This window comes from Amblyomma americanum, chromosome 1 (genome assembly GCF_052857255.1).
Source record: "Amblyomma americanum isolate KBUSLIRL-KWMA chromosome 1, ASM5285725v1, whole genome shotgun sequence".
Taxonomy (NCBI): Eukaryota; Metazoa; Arthropoda; class Arachnida; order Ixodida; family Ixodidae; genus Amblyomma; species Amblyomma americanum.
In genome coordinates, this window is record NC_135497.1 from 46,584,740 (window position 1) to 46,601,286 (window position 16,547).

General features: G+C 49.4%; 1 protein-coding gene across 18 annotated transcripts in view; it reads right to left on the reverse strand.

Annotated features, from left to right (window-relative positions):
• Positions 1 to 10,449, reverse strand: part of LOC144112734 (uncharacterized) — a 72,791-nt gene extending 62,342 nt beyond the window's left edge. For 13 of the 18 annotated variants that reach the window (XR_013310419.1, XR_013310417.1, XR_013310418.1 and 10 more), the window contains exons 1-3: positions 10,131 to 10,449; positions 9,176 to 9,321; positions 3,830 to 4,050 (exon numbers count right to left, since the gene is read on the reverse strand). Coding sequence is in view for 7 of the 18 variants with exons in the window: in XM_077645559.1 (XP_077501685.1) it covers positions 3,830 to 4,050; positions 9,176 to 9,321; positions 10,131 to 10,237 (474 nt within the window). In the remaining 11 variants the exon portion in view is untranslated. Of the gene's footprint in view, positions 1 to 3,829; positions 4,051 to 8,019; positions 8,041 to 9,175; positions 9,322 to 10,130 lie in introns of those variants that run through there. The other 5 variants (XR_013310422.1, XR_013310421.1, XR_013310420.1 and 2 more) reach the window with 2 other exon arrangements.
• Between the last annotated feature and the right edge of the window lie 6,098 nt (positions 10,450 to 16,547).

Below are 16,547 nucleotides of genomic sequence, written 5' to 3' on the forward strand. Positions count from 1 at the left end.
ACAGTTGGGTTTGAGATCGCAGACATGCACCGGTCCGCCAATCGGTCTTAGCGTCAAGAACGCCAGCCTGTAGACGAGAGAGGAAAGTTTCTTCCGAACTACATATGGACCCGTCCATTTCGACGACAGAAGAGCAGAGAATTTCTTACTGGCGTCGCTCAGGACGTGATTGCACCTCAACACCAGGTCACCCGGTTTGTAGTAAATTTCCCGGAGAGCGATCATACTGCGCCTTCTGCTGGGCCCGAGCAGTGCTCAGATTCCGGCGGGCTTTGTGTAAAGCCTCCGTCATCCTCGCGCGCACCCCGGTCGCGTAGTCGGCGTGTGCCAACGGAGCAATCGGGGTGTTGCTGCGAACCTGGAGTGTAAGTTCTACCGGGTTCGCCAGCTCCCTGTGAAGGTTGAGAGCGGCAGGTGTGTACCCAGTTGAGTGGTTCACGGTTGACCTGAGAGCAAACACAATCTCGGGAAGACAGGTGTCCCAGTCGCTGTGCGTCTCCACAAATGCAACGAGCATGTTCTTGATGTTGCGGTTCACGCGTTCCAAGGGGTTCGCCTGGGCATTGTACGTGGTTGTTCTTCTGTGCTTAATGCCAAGGGCCGCACAGGAGTCCACGAAGAGTTTGGCAGTGAAGTACGATGCATTGTCCGTTATCAACTCCCCAGGGTAGCCGAATCGTGTGAACACCTCGGTCAGCTTCCCCATGATTACGCGTGCCGTCAGCTTTCGAAGTGGGAACAGTTCCATTCATTTGCTGAAATGGTCTCTCACAATGAGCAGGAAGTGGTTTCCACTCGGAGTCCTGGGGTAAGGTCCCATGACGTCACAAGCCGCAATTTGCCAAGGACCCTAGCTATTGATCGGCTGCATAAGCCCGGGTGTGCGTCCACCACGCAGCTTGACCCTTTGGCACACGTCACACGAGCGGGCGTAGCGAATCGCATCCCGCTTCATGCCAGGCCAGGTAGCGAGGCGGCACAACTTGAGGTAAGTCTTAGGGCCACTCGCATGCCCAGCGATGCACGTGTCATGAAAGTAGCGTAAAAGTGCTCCTCCCGTCGTGCGTGGCATCACCACCTTGAAGGACTCGTGTGTATCCTTCTCGGAGGGGATATATCTCAGCAGGATGCCATCGGAGTCGAGCAGATAGGAATCCATCGCGCTCACGGCATTACTAGCTGTGTTCGAGCGCCCCGCACGGACAACAATACCAGTTGCCTCCATGTGCGCCGTGGCCGCGCTGCCTGGCTCCCTGAGCCCGTCGAACACTTTTCGACAAAATGGATCCTCCCGCTGTGCCTCCAATAGCTCCTTTCTGCTGAAAACGCACACCACTGAACTGATGAATTCCAAGTGGTTCACGCTTTCGCCCTGGGAAGGCGGGTAGTCCCTTCCCTCAGGGCGTTCGTTGGGTGAGCTTCGCGGCAGTCGCGCTGCTCCGGCTGTTGGGCACGGCGCAGTGGCCAGTGTTGTTACTTCCCACGCCATCAATGGGCGCGCGCGAAAGTGCGTCCGCCGCCACCACGTTGTTTCTACCCCTCCTGTAGCGCACGGTAAAGTTGTAACCCTGGAGGAGTAGCATCCATCGCGCTAGGAGTCCGCTCGGCTCGCCTAGGCGCCTCAGCCACGCGAGTGCCATGTGATCAGTCTCAATCACGAAGGCAACTCCGTCGACGTAATAGTCGAACTTCCGCAGAGCGAAGATAATCGCGAGACATTCCTTTTCTGTCACGGAATAGTTTCTCTCTGCAGTAGTTAATGATCGGCTAGCGAACGCCACCGGTCTCAGGCTACCTTCGTGATCTTGAGGCAGGATTGCTCCTAAGCCCAGGTCACAAGCGAACGGTTTCAGGGTGCCACATGCTCACTCCCTATATCCTCCGTTGCAGACGTCAATAACAATGCCCGTCTTGGCGAGGAAGTCTCCGCCAAGAATAACAAAACCGATAGGCTGGGGAGGTGAGCGAAGCGCTGGCGCCTCACTCGTTTCTCCCACCGCACCACAAGCCGCGTGGCACTACTCGCGTGCGCTGTGCCGCTGGCTAATCGGAAAGTGAGGTTGCTCGCTCGCAGTCGGAGTCCGTTCCGACAGAGATGCTCACATACCTCGTTGCCAAACAGGGATGCGCTCGCTCCTGTGTCTAGCAAAGCCATGAACTTACATTAAGCAACCGTAAGCTCAATAAGCGGGACTGCCGTGTCGCTGGGTGGTTCCAAACGACAAGCCAGCGGGGCTAAGAGTTCGTGTGACTCACTGAGCACCACTGTTGATGCCGCCAGCTGTGCAGTGTTGCTCATCGGCGGCTCCGTTAGTTTCCCGAAAGCACGTGCTCTCGATTCACGGGGCTTCTGCATTCCCAGGCGTAGTGCCCTCGTTGGTTGCACCAGTAGCAGAGGGTGTTCGGCCGTTGCCGGGCGGGGCAGTTGTCGCCTCGCGCCGGTTGACCGTTCCTCCCTGCCGGGCGTACCGTCGGAGTTTCCCTTTGCTCTAGCCTCCCCGGATCGGTATGTCGGTCCCGATTTTGCGTACCTTAGCCAGGTGCAGCGTGTGCTGCCCGCATAGCATACGTGTACGGGTCGAGAGCTCGGTCAGACAATTCCCAACCATTTCTCAGCTGCCCGTCACTGAATGCAACCGTTTCGGCACCCCGCGAACGAATGCGAAAAGTGTCTCCGTTCCAGCGATACGATAAAGTTCGTCCATTGCCCTCATGTACTCAAGCAAGGATTTGTCCGGATGCTGAGTACACAGCTCCAACTCGCGCCACAGACGACGGTCGTAATCTGCGGGCAAGAACTCCTCGCGAAACCTCGCTCGGAACTCCTCCATTGTGCGTGACCGGTGGCCAGTGAGGCGGAACAAGCGGGCAGCCTGATCTGTCAGTGAGACTGGCATGACACGTACCTAAACCTCGCCATCGGTAAGCCCCGTCGCCTGCTGGCAGTTCAGCATGCGATCCAGGTACTCGTTGGCGCTTACAAGATCATGATAGCCACCATAGCTGGGAAGGTCCACCCGTAGCCTCGGTCTCGACACTGGAGCGAGTGTTTGCAGGTTGTTCTGCACAATACCCGTGAGGCTCTCTATGAGGCGCAAAGCATTGCGCAACACAGCCTCTTGGGAGTTGGCCTGGCCAGGAAGTTCTGGCTGATGGGCCGCATGGGACGAGCAAGGCTGCGCAGGTTGCACCGTGCTCTCCGTACCTGGCGGCATAGCGCTTGGCGAGAAGTGCCTAGCGTCGCCGCTCGTCTGACCCAGTGTGTCGCGTGAATCACCGCTCGGCTCAAACGACATTAGATCGCAGGGGCTAGCGTCAGCCTCTGCCAATACGCCAGCAGTAGTTGTTACTGCCGTGTCAACCTGTTGCTGCTGAGATGCCATATCGGACAACCACAGCAGGGACTGGAAGTCAATCCCGCTGGCCGCCATGGCTGGCCTGTGTGTCGCCAGCCGGTCACACAGACACCTGGTTTGCCACACCTCTGGCCACACATTGGGCGCCAAGAATATGGGGGTTATTCTTGTAATAACGCTCAAAGGGCTAGAAGCAGTAGTTGCTCTCTAGCACCAGCATGCCAGCTCTAGCAGCAAGAGCTGTGACCCCCAACCCGTGGAGTGGTAAGTTGCAACCATGGCGATTTCGGCCCAGAGGGGACAAACACGAGTATTCTACTCGGATTAGCGTTTATTGCTCCCGAGCAATACAATTAGCAGCAAGCAACAAAGCAACCACCGCATTGAGGGAGCGTTCCGCTCTCGTACAGGGGTGAAATGCACAAAAAGGGTGGAACGCACACAAAATGGTGGGGGAGGAAGGTTCCGCCCACCCCGCGTGGCTCCTCGCTCACGACGGTCAGTTCACACACGGTGGCCGGGCGATAACGGCAGCGGTCTCCGTGGCAGATCTGCGTCCGTGCGTGTCCACGCCTCCCGCCAGAAGACCAGCGGGCCCCAGGAGAACCGCGCGACCACGCCTTCTCCCGAGATGTGGAGAGGAGGTCTCTCCGTGCTAAGAGAGGAAAGAGGGAAAGTCTCCGCGGCGGCGTCGCTGCGGGGGTGCGAAAGGATGCGGGGGCGGCGTGAGTGCCCTCCCTCGCAAACCTCCCGAACGGCGCATGGATAACATCGCGTGATAATTACACGCGGCCGTTACTATGGGACAGGGGATTCGCGTGTATCCCTACAACCTGGTTTAATATATCTTCTGAGGCTCTCGAAAGGGAATCTGGCCAGGTTAGTGCAATTTCTGGTGAAATAGGCCCACTTCACTGTTACCATGGGTTCATTATGCTTTTGCAAACATTGATATTTTTGATTGATGAGGTTCAGGAAAATACTGTATTATAACCTGCAAAGCTTCTATATGAGTCACTATTCAAGGGAAGGCAAAAGAATGCATTGAGAACTAATAAATTTACCTGTTATTGATTCCATTACAAATACTGGAAAAATTCTTATCTGAATGCATCACAAAATTTTTTAACATTCTCTGTTCTTTCGAATCATCAATATCGCTATATTACAGGAAAGGGCATTGCGTTAATTCTTGGCAAATTTACAGATGCGCTGTATTCGTCATTTGAGACATTGTTTAACTGCGCTTTCTTTCTCAATGTTCAGAAAATCATTGATGCGGTGAGCTATGAGAATTTACCAAGCAAACTGTACTCACTTGGCTTTTAAGGTCCCCTTTTCACTATCCTGAAGAATTTTTTGCATGATCATTTATTATTAGATTAAATAACCAAACCGAACCTGGTGATAAACTGCCAATATTTATAGGCAGGTAAACCACTGGAGTCTATTTCACCGTCTGTATTCTTTAAAAAATTTAGTAACTAATGGTTTCAGCTCAATAACTTAAGGTGCTTGGTCCTCCAGTGCATGGACAGTACAGTTTTGCTCACAGATCAAGCACACTTTGAGACAGCAATGCATTAGTTGCAGGAGAACGTAAATTGTGTGATTAAATGGTTTTCTGACAATGGAATTTCAGTTAACACACTAGAAAATTATCTGTTTCAGGAAGGCTTATATATAGAGTGGTATTTTTATATACCCATCGTTCTCTCTACTACAGCTGTATACCAATAGAACATGCGAACTGAATCAAATATCCTGGCATATTCTTTGATACTATAGTGGTAGTTTATTATGGTGTGACCACTTCATTTATGTTTGCATCACATTACGGAAGATTCCATGGTTGCTCTTTAATGTGAAGTTTTTCGCTATTATCTATGAAGGAAAATGCCAAAATTCAGACATAGCACTCTTAGATAAGGTATTACAATATTTGTTTCATGTCCTTCACGACGATATTGCCGTGTGGACAATATAGCTTGAAGAATGTTTGAAATGTGTTTTTAATAGCTGGCCTATGTCATCAATTGCTCGCATCTTCCTGTTTCTAGGTCTTACATCTTTCCATTGTCTTCTTTTACAAACAGTTACTCATCAGTGCTTTTAGAAATCAAACTTTAAAAAAAAATCTACTTTTCATCGAAAGTTTCGGAACTGCAAAGTATAGGTAGGCACATGAAGACAACGCGCTGGCTTATATGTGCCTGACAAATTTGATGGGTCACCCAATGAGCTCTTTACTGTGACATCTGTGCACAGCCTGAAGGTGCAACTGAAATTGCTGTATTAATCTTCAACTTTTACTGCATTACCACTCGCAGTCTAATGACAGTGAAAAAGCCGCTGTTGTCTGTGTGCAGGTGTATGTGGAAGGTAAATGAAAGTGCCTTTCCCAGACTGCATCTTCGGAAAGAGCATAGATAAGGTGAGACTGAAAATGTTTAACCATGGCACATTACAAACCATGTCATGTAAAAGCAATTCTACTTGATAGCACACTTCTTGGGAAATCACATTCCCACTGTGAGTGCACTGTGATCAGTTTGACTGCAACATTTCTAAAAGAAAAAAAAAACTGTGCTTGTGTTGTGCCTGGGATAATTGTTTCTGGTACCTTTTGCTTCTTTTCATTCTTCTTTTGCTTCCTGTTGCAGTAATTATATAGTCTGCCTTATCTGATGTATCTACAATCTACAATTGTCAGACTGGGAGATGAATAGGAAAGAGGTCTGGGTACATTGTCAGGCATATCATGCCTTTTCATCAATGTATAGACAGGACGAGTGATGTACATTTTATTTTGTTCTGCTCAATAAATGACCTGATTTGAAGCTTTGTACACAAGCATTGTTACAAACATATTGATTAATGATTGACACATACTGTAATCTGGGGATTTAAATTCTTCTACAGGGCCTACTGGCACTTTTTGTGCTGTCTGCATCATTTTTGCACTGAGCTCAGGTTCATCTGATGTATATTCTTCCATGCTTCATCTTTAACGGGGTACAATGTATGCTTTACATAGTTTTCTTGCCTCAGCGGCTTTGATAAGAACAAATGTCAAGAGCTTTCAACCTGACATCTTAATAATAAGCAAATTATTTCTACTTCTATTTAATGAAAAAACTTCATCTTTGTGATGCCCACGTAATCAAATGGCCTATGTCCCGCATTACAGTTTAATCCCTACTGTAACTTTCTGCTTGATAAAAATTCCATACTTTTCACTGAAAATGAAATGGGTCCTGTATTTCTACAGCACTTACCTTAAGGAGCTTTAAACCTATTTTTTCTGCGGTTGACAAGATATGATATCAGCTCGTTAACGTGAAATATAATTTGCCTTCACCGGGTAATTGCCATCTGGATTTACATACACGCAAGAGAAACATCCTAAATTGAGAATTTGGCGCAGTTGCAGCTCATATGAACCAAGATCACCCAGTCTCAACCAGAAACCTGTTGGCCACAGTTTTAAACAAAGAATCATAGTTGTTTGCTAATATGTGACGGCACACCTTCTCTTCCTAAGCATTGTCCCAGCTGGAACTAAGTGAATCTAAAATCAAAACAGGTGCACCTGAAACTCAACGGCAAATAGTTCCAGTTAGCGACTTAATAGAAGATGAAAGCTTCTGTCTTGGCCCAACAGTAGGTCAACTTCATAAGCATGGCAGATTTCCAATGGTCTCCAGCTATGGAAACCACAGGGTTCTATGTGGTCTCAGCTGGGATATGTCAGATTAAACTGTCTACATTTTCAGTTGGTACCAGTCAAAAGCCTGCAGGGATGCATTGCTGCAGTGTTAAGGCTTCTGCTGTAATCTTTCTGTGCGAGATGTGTCCTAGTTTTGATTAGTTCTTCTTTTATAAGGAATAGCTCTTAAAGAGACCTTTTTGACACCGGCTGAACCTCGAGAAACAGTAACAGGGAATACACTTTAGTGCCCATGGCAGGAACTGCTAGAGGAGATGGGTGGGTATGCACTTGTAAGCGTGGCTGCAAGCCATTCTGGTCTATGCGGTTTCACCCATTTGGGCACTGTAAACTCATTGGGCTGCAGCCACAACGGGAATCATATTTTGAAAAATCTAAAAACTCATGCGGATATTATGGTCAGCTATAATTAACTTTTCAATAAATAAGGCCTGTTACTGTAAATGGCAAAAAATTAAATCATATATTAGATTTCCAGCCTGCTGGTTAAATAACACATGTTAGTTTATTTTGATGCACTCTTCGGGCCATAACATACTGTTGTGCTCAATTCTACTCCCACATTAGAAGACTGATATACACAGGAACTGACATTAACATGTTATGCCTAATTTGGCTACTATAAAGATATTTAGCCATTCCAGTCATTTGAAAATAACTTGCACGCCACCAAAAGTGAAGATTATTTCATGTTTCTTGACTGGTATATACCAAACTTCAGGCAGGCTTTGCTCTCAAAAGCGGTACCCGAAACACACTGCAACATAACTTGCGCCCCTTTGTGTCTCTGAGTAGCTAGGAGAAAAAAACTGAACTTTACTTGCTGTTCAGTTTATTTACCTGTCTGCAGATAATGTATCACCATTTGGAGCTATAGCAGGTGTGCGGGGGTAAAATGGATGAACACATAGTACGCAGGTGAGCAAAGTTTTCGGAGTGCCAGAGTGGCCCTTTCTAAAACATATAAATAAAAATATTAAGGCACACACTGTGTCAGATAAAATGCTTGTAAGTAAAGCCACACAGACCTACGAGTGCAAAGAGCCTCAGCAACATGCCCCTACGGAGGCAGCTGGACTGACATTTCTTTACTTGTCCCGCAGCACATCACTCCAGTGCTGGGGCATGCTCAATACAAGAGAAACAAGTAAACAAAAAATGTGTTCCAAAGAAGATAAGAATGAGTACCCAGGTAATTAGCCAATTACATGCTACTAATTGTAGCAATGCCTCTTGAAAGTGAATGAAATCATTTGCACAGCTTATAACAAAACTTGATGGCTCAGGAGGGGGGCAACGACAAATGCGTCGGTTCAAGTAACACAAGGGGCTTGGTTAAGGTCATGGAAATAATTGTTGAAATAAGCTCAGCTAGTGTAGTGCAACCAGTAATTGAATGTCGGTATGAATAAAAACAAGAATGATCAAATATTCAAAAGATTCCAAATGCATTTGAACTGTACAGTGCAGTCAGTTGTGACAAAAGGAGTGTGAAAGAACAATAACCCTAGCAACACTCATGACATACAGAACAAATGCCTTTCTTCTGCACAGCTTCAATATAAGCTTCACAGGATTTCACGTAATGCAAGGATAATCTCGTACGGCACGAATTATTCATGCTAGCCGCACCTGTGCCTCTATGGCACACTGTTCCACTTGAACGCTAATATTCAATAATGTTATCACACCACTGGTTCACTTCAAACTTGCCGTGCCTTGACACAGGTAGGTACTGGTGAAATAAAGCAATGATGAAATTGAATCGCTGCTTTTAAGCTACTGTAGAAAGGCCATGAAGCACATATATATTTTTGTATTTGGTCTATACAGTGCTCAAAATTCCCAAGCAGGAGAAGCATGAGCATAAAAACTGTAAAAAAAAGCATTACACATTATAACACAATGTCTTTGATTAGAGCAATACTCTCATGATGCCCACAATGCCTTTTTGCTTTCTTCTTGATGCTCTTTCAAAAGATAAAAAAGAAACAAATGAAAGAGAGAGAGAGATGCCAGACCAGAAGACTTTTGTCAGGCTACAAGCAAAGACAAGAAAAAAACAACTGTCTGTCATACCCACACATACCTATTCTTTTACAGGTGACATGCTTGATATCCGGTATCAATGGCTGATAGGCTACCTCAGGTTGAGGTAGCGTTGGCTCAATGATGGACGAAAGGAGATGCAATAGCAGCGTGATGATACCGGTGGGGTAGCTGTACAGTCCTTCACTGCGGACACATTTGAAGAAAGGTTGAATTAGAGAGATGCTTTCGTAAATGTGATCAAAGAAGCAACATCCCATTACAGCCTCTAGCGGTTCAGTCCAATGTGTTCAGGAGTGGAGGCTAATGAGTAATTACCTATGATCCATTAGCTTGCATAAAAATGGTTTAAAAAGGCAGTCATATTTTCTTTAGAACTATTAATCGCGAATCACGTTATACTGTAATCACTTCAGACTGAAAATGGGGAATGACATTCAGTATATTGAACGTAATTCAAATAAAACGACAACGTACCTTCCAGTGTGCCATTACCTCAGGTGCACTGTAATGGAATGGTTCTGCTATTTTTAAACGTAGTTTCGTTGACCAAAGGTATTAAGAAACGCAGCACTTCATACGACTGCGACATGGAACCAGGAATTTTACATATCGAGTAAACACTCAGGCCGCAGAATCAAAAGACGCACGCCGCTACAAGCACTTTTCCTTCCAATGGTCTACTTTTTACGCGTTGCTCCTGTACAGTCAGAATAACGAATCAAGCTGCGCCTGAGTTCTCAGCGTGAAACCAAATTCTATCACATAACTTACTCGCAACGATGCTGACGCAAAGAGCGCAATGGGGCGAATCTAAAAGGCGCATAGCTGACGCGCGAGCGTGTCAAAACACCACCTGTCTGCAAGCGATCGTGTCGTGCTCGCATTTCGCACCTCACGGCTAACAAGACGTAAAGACCAAGCCTAAATGCATTCGCAGCCCTCATGCATCCCCACGACACACCACAAAAGTCATTTTACAGTTCTGTACTTACATTCGTCTGCAATCATGGTAAGCCGTTTCTCCAACCGGGCGTCGGGGGCCGGCCGCTCCGGCGTGGTGTTGGGTGCGGTACGTCAGAGCAGTTTTTGAGAACTCCATGCACGTAAGAACGTCTTCCGCAGCGCAGGGGCCATTTGTCAGCTTCCGAGTTCAGCCACACTGCCACAACATTAACGGGGCCGCACATTCAACAAAAACAAGCTGAAGAAACCAAATCTCGACACAAACACTCTATTAAAGCGTACTAAAAGAGGTAGTGTAGCACACGGCCGATAGTACACATGGGGCGCTCAACCTCGCAACCGGCGAACGAAAAAGCGGCGCTGAAGTCGCAAAAACTAAAACGCTTTAAAAGAAAACTGGTAGCATTATTTTTGCCAAATGCGTGGTGCAATAAACGACGCTACATTTTGTTTGAATTACGAAAGCAGTTGATGGTTAGTGATCTAGTAAAAAAATGTGACTAATCGCAACCAACTGTTCCTGGCGGCGCTGCGAACGAAAGCTTTCGAAAGCGTGGCGCGAAGTAGCTGCAGGCGACGCAGCTGGGCTCAGGCAGAGAGCCGCGGTCGTTGCATGGCGGCACTATCTGATTCTAAGGCTTTAGCTATTTCACCGTAATACCGCATTTATACCCTCTTTACACGGGCAGCCTTAACCATGGTTAAGCTTAACTGTGGTTATAGGACTTAACTATGGTTAGCGCAAACCGTAGTTGGCCGCGCTTACACGCGGTTTAGGCATGTCGGTTAGTGTGACGGAAACCACCATGTGATCACCTCCATTGCGAATTTGTGACTGCACGTATACCAGTGTATTATAAAATACGGTTACTTTAAAAAGGATAAATGAAAGAAAAAAAGGTTGTTTATCGCACTACCCCCTGCGGGGCAGAGCTTTGGTTACGCATGTGGAGGACATTAACGAAAAGCAAAAAGAAGTCTACAAACAATGGTTTTAGTTGACTTTTTAGCCGGCATAATAGCCACTTGTAGCCACTACTGTGCCGCGAACCGTCGTGGGAGCATTGTGCCTCTTTTGATTGCAAGCGCACCTCGTTTACGTGATCAGTACAGTCACGTGCGGCGTCTAATTGCCTGCTTACGTTCTGTGTGTGCAATATCGTGTATTGTGAGTGTGTCGACATTCAGCATTCAGGCTGCGATGGCTTCACGCGGGCCTGTGGCGGACGGTGGGGACGACGCCGACGTTTGAGTTTTGGGCTGGGTTTGCGGCGCATCAGGCAGCACTTCAACGTCTCCGCATGTAGCGGCTTGCTCTGAGCGCCGAAATCGACATGCTGTAAGCGAAAAGTAGGCGTCATCGCAGGCGATCGAAACGCCTTTTGTTGGCGGCGGTTCTTCAATGCACGCGGCAGCGAGCGTTATGGATGTATCCACGCCCAAATTCGTGGTACGAGACGACGCTGCCCCATCTTCCGGACAGCGGCTTCCGCGATAATTTCAGAATGAACCGCCCCACATTTCACTATATTGTGGGCGTTTGCGAGAACATGCGTCGGCAAGACACCAGCATGCGAAAGGCAATCGCTCTGGAAAAACGCGTGGCGATTGGCCTTTACCGCCTCGCAACGTCAGCTGAAGAGCGGACTGTAGCGAACCTTTTTGGCGTGAGCCCTGCCTCTGTGAACATGATATTTCGCGAGTTCTGCGCCGTAATTGTGAACAACTTAGAAGCTCAACTTGTGTGTTTCCCGAAGTTGCATGAATTGCAGGAGCACATGCGCCAGTTCGCTGCAGTTTGTGGCTTTCCTCAAGGTGTTGGTGCCCTGGATGGCTGCCACATCGAGGTGTGCCTTCCAAAGGAAGAGGCGGCAGATTATTTTAACTATAAAGGGTGGTACAGCATCATCCTCCTCGCTGTGGTTGACCACAAGTACAAGTTTTTGTACACCAACAGTGGGAGTCCTGGCAAAAATAATGACTCTGCAGTGTTTCAAACCTCACGACTTCCGCGTATTTTAGACAGTGACCTGTTTCAATTAGAAACAAGGACAATTCAAGGGGTGCAAGTTGGCCCAGTGCTTCTTGCTGACCAAGCGTTCGCCCTGCAGAGGAATGTAATGAAGCCCTACTCCTTTTCTGGAACTGCTGGGTCGCCCGCACAGACCTTCAACTACCATCTGTCAAGTGCCAGACGTGTCGTAGAAAATGCGTTTGGACGTGTTAAGGCACGCTTCAGAATGCTGTTGAAAGGCCTCGAGTGCAGTATTCACAATGTGAACATTGTGGTCCGAGCTGCTTGTGTGCTACACAATGTCTGCGAGCAATTCAGTGATGGGTGTGATGCAGGATGGCTGAGTGCGGTGCAAAGTGCAAACGAAAGGCGTCCCCAACCAGTATACACGAGTAGCCGATTAGAGCCGTCGGGAGTAGCAATAAGGAATGCCCTGGCGAACCACCTTGCAGGCAACTGAAGCATTTTGCATAAATCTGGCAAATCTGGCATAAGGTGGCACAATCTTTAGCTTTTCGTGAGAGCTACAAAAACAGACGCTTAGTTTTTTGCTGATCGGCAGAGATTTGGTTGTTTCATTACCAGTTTATAAAAGAAGAGCGTCCACTTCTGAACAGGCCATAGCAAAGTTAAGAGAAAAGTGGCAACAGAGATGAATGGTAATGTATGCATATTCAAATAACCTAAAATGAGTGATATCAGAAGACATTGCTGTAAGACTGGACACGGGCTTTAGAATGTTCAGACGCTGGCGCTCAACGAAGAAGACGACGAGAAGCGCCGAACACTCCGAAGCTCGTGCGTTCTCTGGACTAAACGCGGTCTCCGATCTGTGCCTGGATGGTTCTGCTGGTTGTTCGTGACGCTGTGCTTATTACTGTGCTGTGGTGTGGTGTGCTGTGTGTGCTGTATTAGTAGTGTGCTGTGTTCTTATTACAAGTGGTGGAGGTGCCAACGATCCCTCGCCCTGGAGCTTCGCACCCGCGCATTGCCTACCACCTGCGGTCGCGGCCCTCACCTGCTGCCCGTCTACAGGCCACCTACCCGGCAGTTAGAACCCCAGCGACCTGCAACCCCACCTTACCATCCGGTTGCCCACCCCCGATCACAGCTGCAGCCACTCAACCCCTGGTGCACACAAGACAACCGCACTATTTGCTACGCCTGTGGCATCGCTGGTCATGTGGCCCGTTTGTGTCGCAGTCGTGACCACCGTCCCTACGATTATAGGCGTGAGCCAACGTACGACCTTCCGCCGTCGTCCTCGCCTGCGTCACACTTGCCGCCTCCGGATTCCTCTCCTAGTTCCCATCCCCGCTCCCACCGCTCGCCGTCTCCTGGCCGTCGTTCCCGTTCTCCAATGCTCCGTCGCCAACCCGCCGTCCACGCGGAACTGCGTCATCAGCGGCTCACTCAAGACCTGTTTCTGCACCTGCCAATATTACTGTTTTCGTTGAAGGAGTCGCCGTCGAAGCACTTGTTGACACTGGCGCAGCCGTTTCGGTTCTCAGTCACACCCTCTGTCGCAGACTCAAAAAAGTGACGACGCCCCTTCCTCCCGTTTCTTTCTGTACGGCCAGCGCTCAGGACATTCGACCGTTAGCCGCCTGCACCACCCGCCTGCTCATCGGGAACGTTCCCTACACAATCGAGTTCATCGTCCTCGCCCGCTCCTCACATCACCCTGTTATTGACTGCGCCCGTGCTCAGTTTGACTTGTTGCCCTACAGTGACGCCCCCTTGGACGTAACCGGTGCTGCTGCCACTACTGTGGTCGTCTCAGAGGACACAGACGTTCCACCTTTCTCTTCAGTGCTGGTGCCTCTTTCTTGTGCTGTGCTCTCAGATGCAACTGTGACTTATACCCCCTCTTTACGATGCACTGACCAGAAGTCTGTTTTGCTGCCTCATGCTGTGCTGACAATTGTTCGTTTCTCCAGCGCTATTTATGTGGCCAACCCGTTCTCCTGCGCTACCACTTTACTCCGTGGCCAATCGCTTGGTAACGTTGCTGTTCTCGATCCCGCCTCTGCATACCCCCTCGTCGTTAGCACGGCCGGCCTTCACGTCAGCGCCATTACGCCTGTTCCCATCACGAATCAGTCATCTGTCGATATTTTTCACCATTCCGTCGACGCCGCCCTGACGTCTACTCAACGAGACCAGCTTGTAGCCGTTCTGCAGCGTTTTCAAGCTTCGTTTGACTACCGGCAACACCACCACCGTTACCCACTGTATTGACACTGGAACGCATGCCCCTTTGCGCCAACGTCCGTACCGCGTGTCAGCCTCTGAGCGCAGCATCATTGACGCCCAGGTGACCGACATGCTCCAGCGTCACGTGATACAACCGTCTCACAGCCCATGGGCATCGCCAGTGGTTCTGGTCAAGAAAAAAGACGGAGGCCGATCGCCCAAAAACTGCATTCGTCACACCCGAGGGGCTCTATGAATTTAATGTCATGCCCTTCGGCCCCTGCAATGCACCCGCCACATTCGAGCGCATGATGGACAACATACTCCAAGGGCTCAAATGGCACACATGCCTTTGTTATCTAGACGACTGTAATCTTTTCCTCGGACTTTCCGTCTCGCCTCCAGCGCCTCGAGGCTGTTCTTCGCTGCCTGGCCGACGCTGGCCTCCAACTTAATTTGAAAAAGTGCCGCTTCGGAGCTCGGCAGCGCACCATTCTCTGTCATGTCGTGTCGAAAGATGGCGGTCTCCCGGACCCGGCCAAGTTGCGAGCTGTGGCTGAATTTCCAAAGCCCACTTCTGTAAAAGACCTCCGCAGCTTCATCGGCCTCTGCTCCTACTTCCGCCGCTTTGTCCGCAATTTTGCCACTATCGTCGACCCCCTGAACAAGCTCCTTTCCAGCCACGACCTTTCGGCCTGGTCGCCAGCCTGTGATGAAGCGTTTACGACACTCCGTCGCCTCCTCACCACTCCACCAATTTTGCGTCACTTCGACCCTCGTTCTCCGACGGAACTCCACACCGATGCCAGCAGCGTCGGCCTCGGTGCAGTACTCACTCAACGCAAGCAAGGCTTTGACGAATACGTTGTCGCTTACGCTAACTGGACACGCACAAAAGCTGTAGCCAACTATTCTGTCACCGAGAAGGAGTGTTTAGCCATCCTTTAGGCGATTGTCAAATTTCGCCCCTATCTGTACGGGCGCCCTTTTGACGTTGTCACCGATCACCATGCCCTCTGCTGGCTGTCCTCTTTGAAAGATCCCTCTGGTCGACTGGCGCGATGGGTTCTGCGACTCCAAGAGCACGACATTCGCGTTATCTATTGTTCCGGCCGCAAACATGCCGATGCTGATGCCCTCTTACGTTCCCCTGTACCATCTGAGGCAGCGCCTTGTATATCCGCCCTGCCTTCTTTGAAGTTTGAGTTCGCTGATATGGCTTCCGAGCAATGCAAAGACCTGTGGATCATTTGCCTTTTTGATCTCCTATCTGGCCAATCGTCTCGACCTCCTTCCCGTGCTCTCCGTCGTGAGTCCCACCATTTCGCCATCCGAGACGAGCTCCTTTACCGCCGCAACTATCTCCCGGATGGTCGCAAGTGGCTTCTCGTCATTCCGACACATCTGCGCTCCTTCATTTGCTCTTCCTACTACGATGATCCCCAGTGTGCCCATGCCGGATTCTTGAAGACTTTCATCCATCTATGACAGCGGTACTACTGGCGTGGGATGGCCCATTACGTCTGCCAGTACGTTCAGTTCTGCACTGCATGCCAGCGACGGAAACATCCACGTCGCCGACCCACCGCTCCTATGCAGCCGCTGCCTTGCCCAGTACAGCCCTTCGAGCGTGTTGGCATCGACCTCTATGGCCCTCTTCCCAGCACATCAGCCGGGAACTGCTGGATCATCGTTGCCATCGACCACCTTACACGTTACGCTGAAACATCGCCTTTACCATCTGCTACAGCCCACGACATTGCATCCTTCATTCTCCATCGCATCATTATTCGCCATGGTGCGCCCAAAGAGCTGCTCAGTGATAGAGGTCCGGCCTTCCTCTCAGAAGTTGTAGAAGCTCTCCTTCAGGAATGCAACGTTGTTCACCGCACCAGCTCCGCCTACCATCCCCAGACAAATGGCATGGTTGAGCGTTTTAATCGCACCCTCGGCGACATGCTGGCCATGTATGTTGCTTCCGACCATTGTAACTGGGACCGCGTTCTCCCTTTTGTCGCATACGCTTATAACTCCGCTGCTCAAGCCACCACCGGATTCTCTCCGTACTTTCTCCTGTACGGCCGTGAGCCTTCTTGCACAATGGACACCATTCTACCTTACCGCCCTGATGCTTCTGAATTTACAACTCTTTCTGAAGCCGCAACTTATGCCGAAGAATGCCGACAGCTTGCCTGGTCCTTCACTTCTCACGCCCAGCAGCAGCAGAAAAGCACCC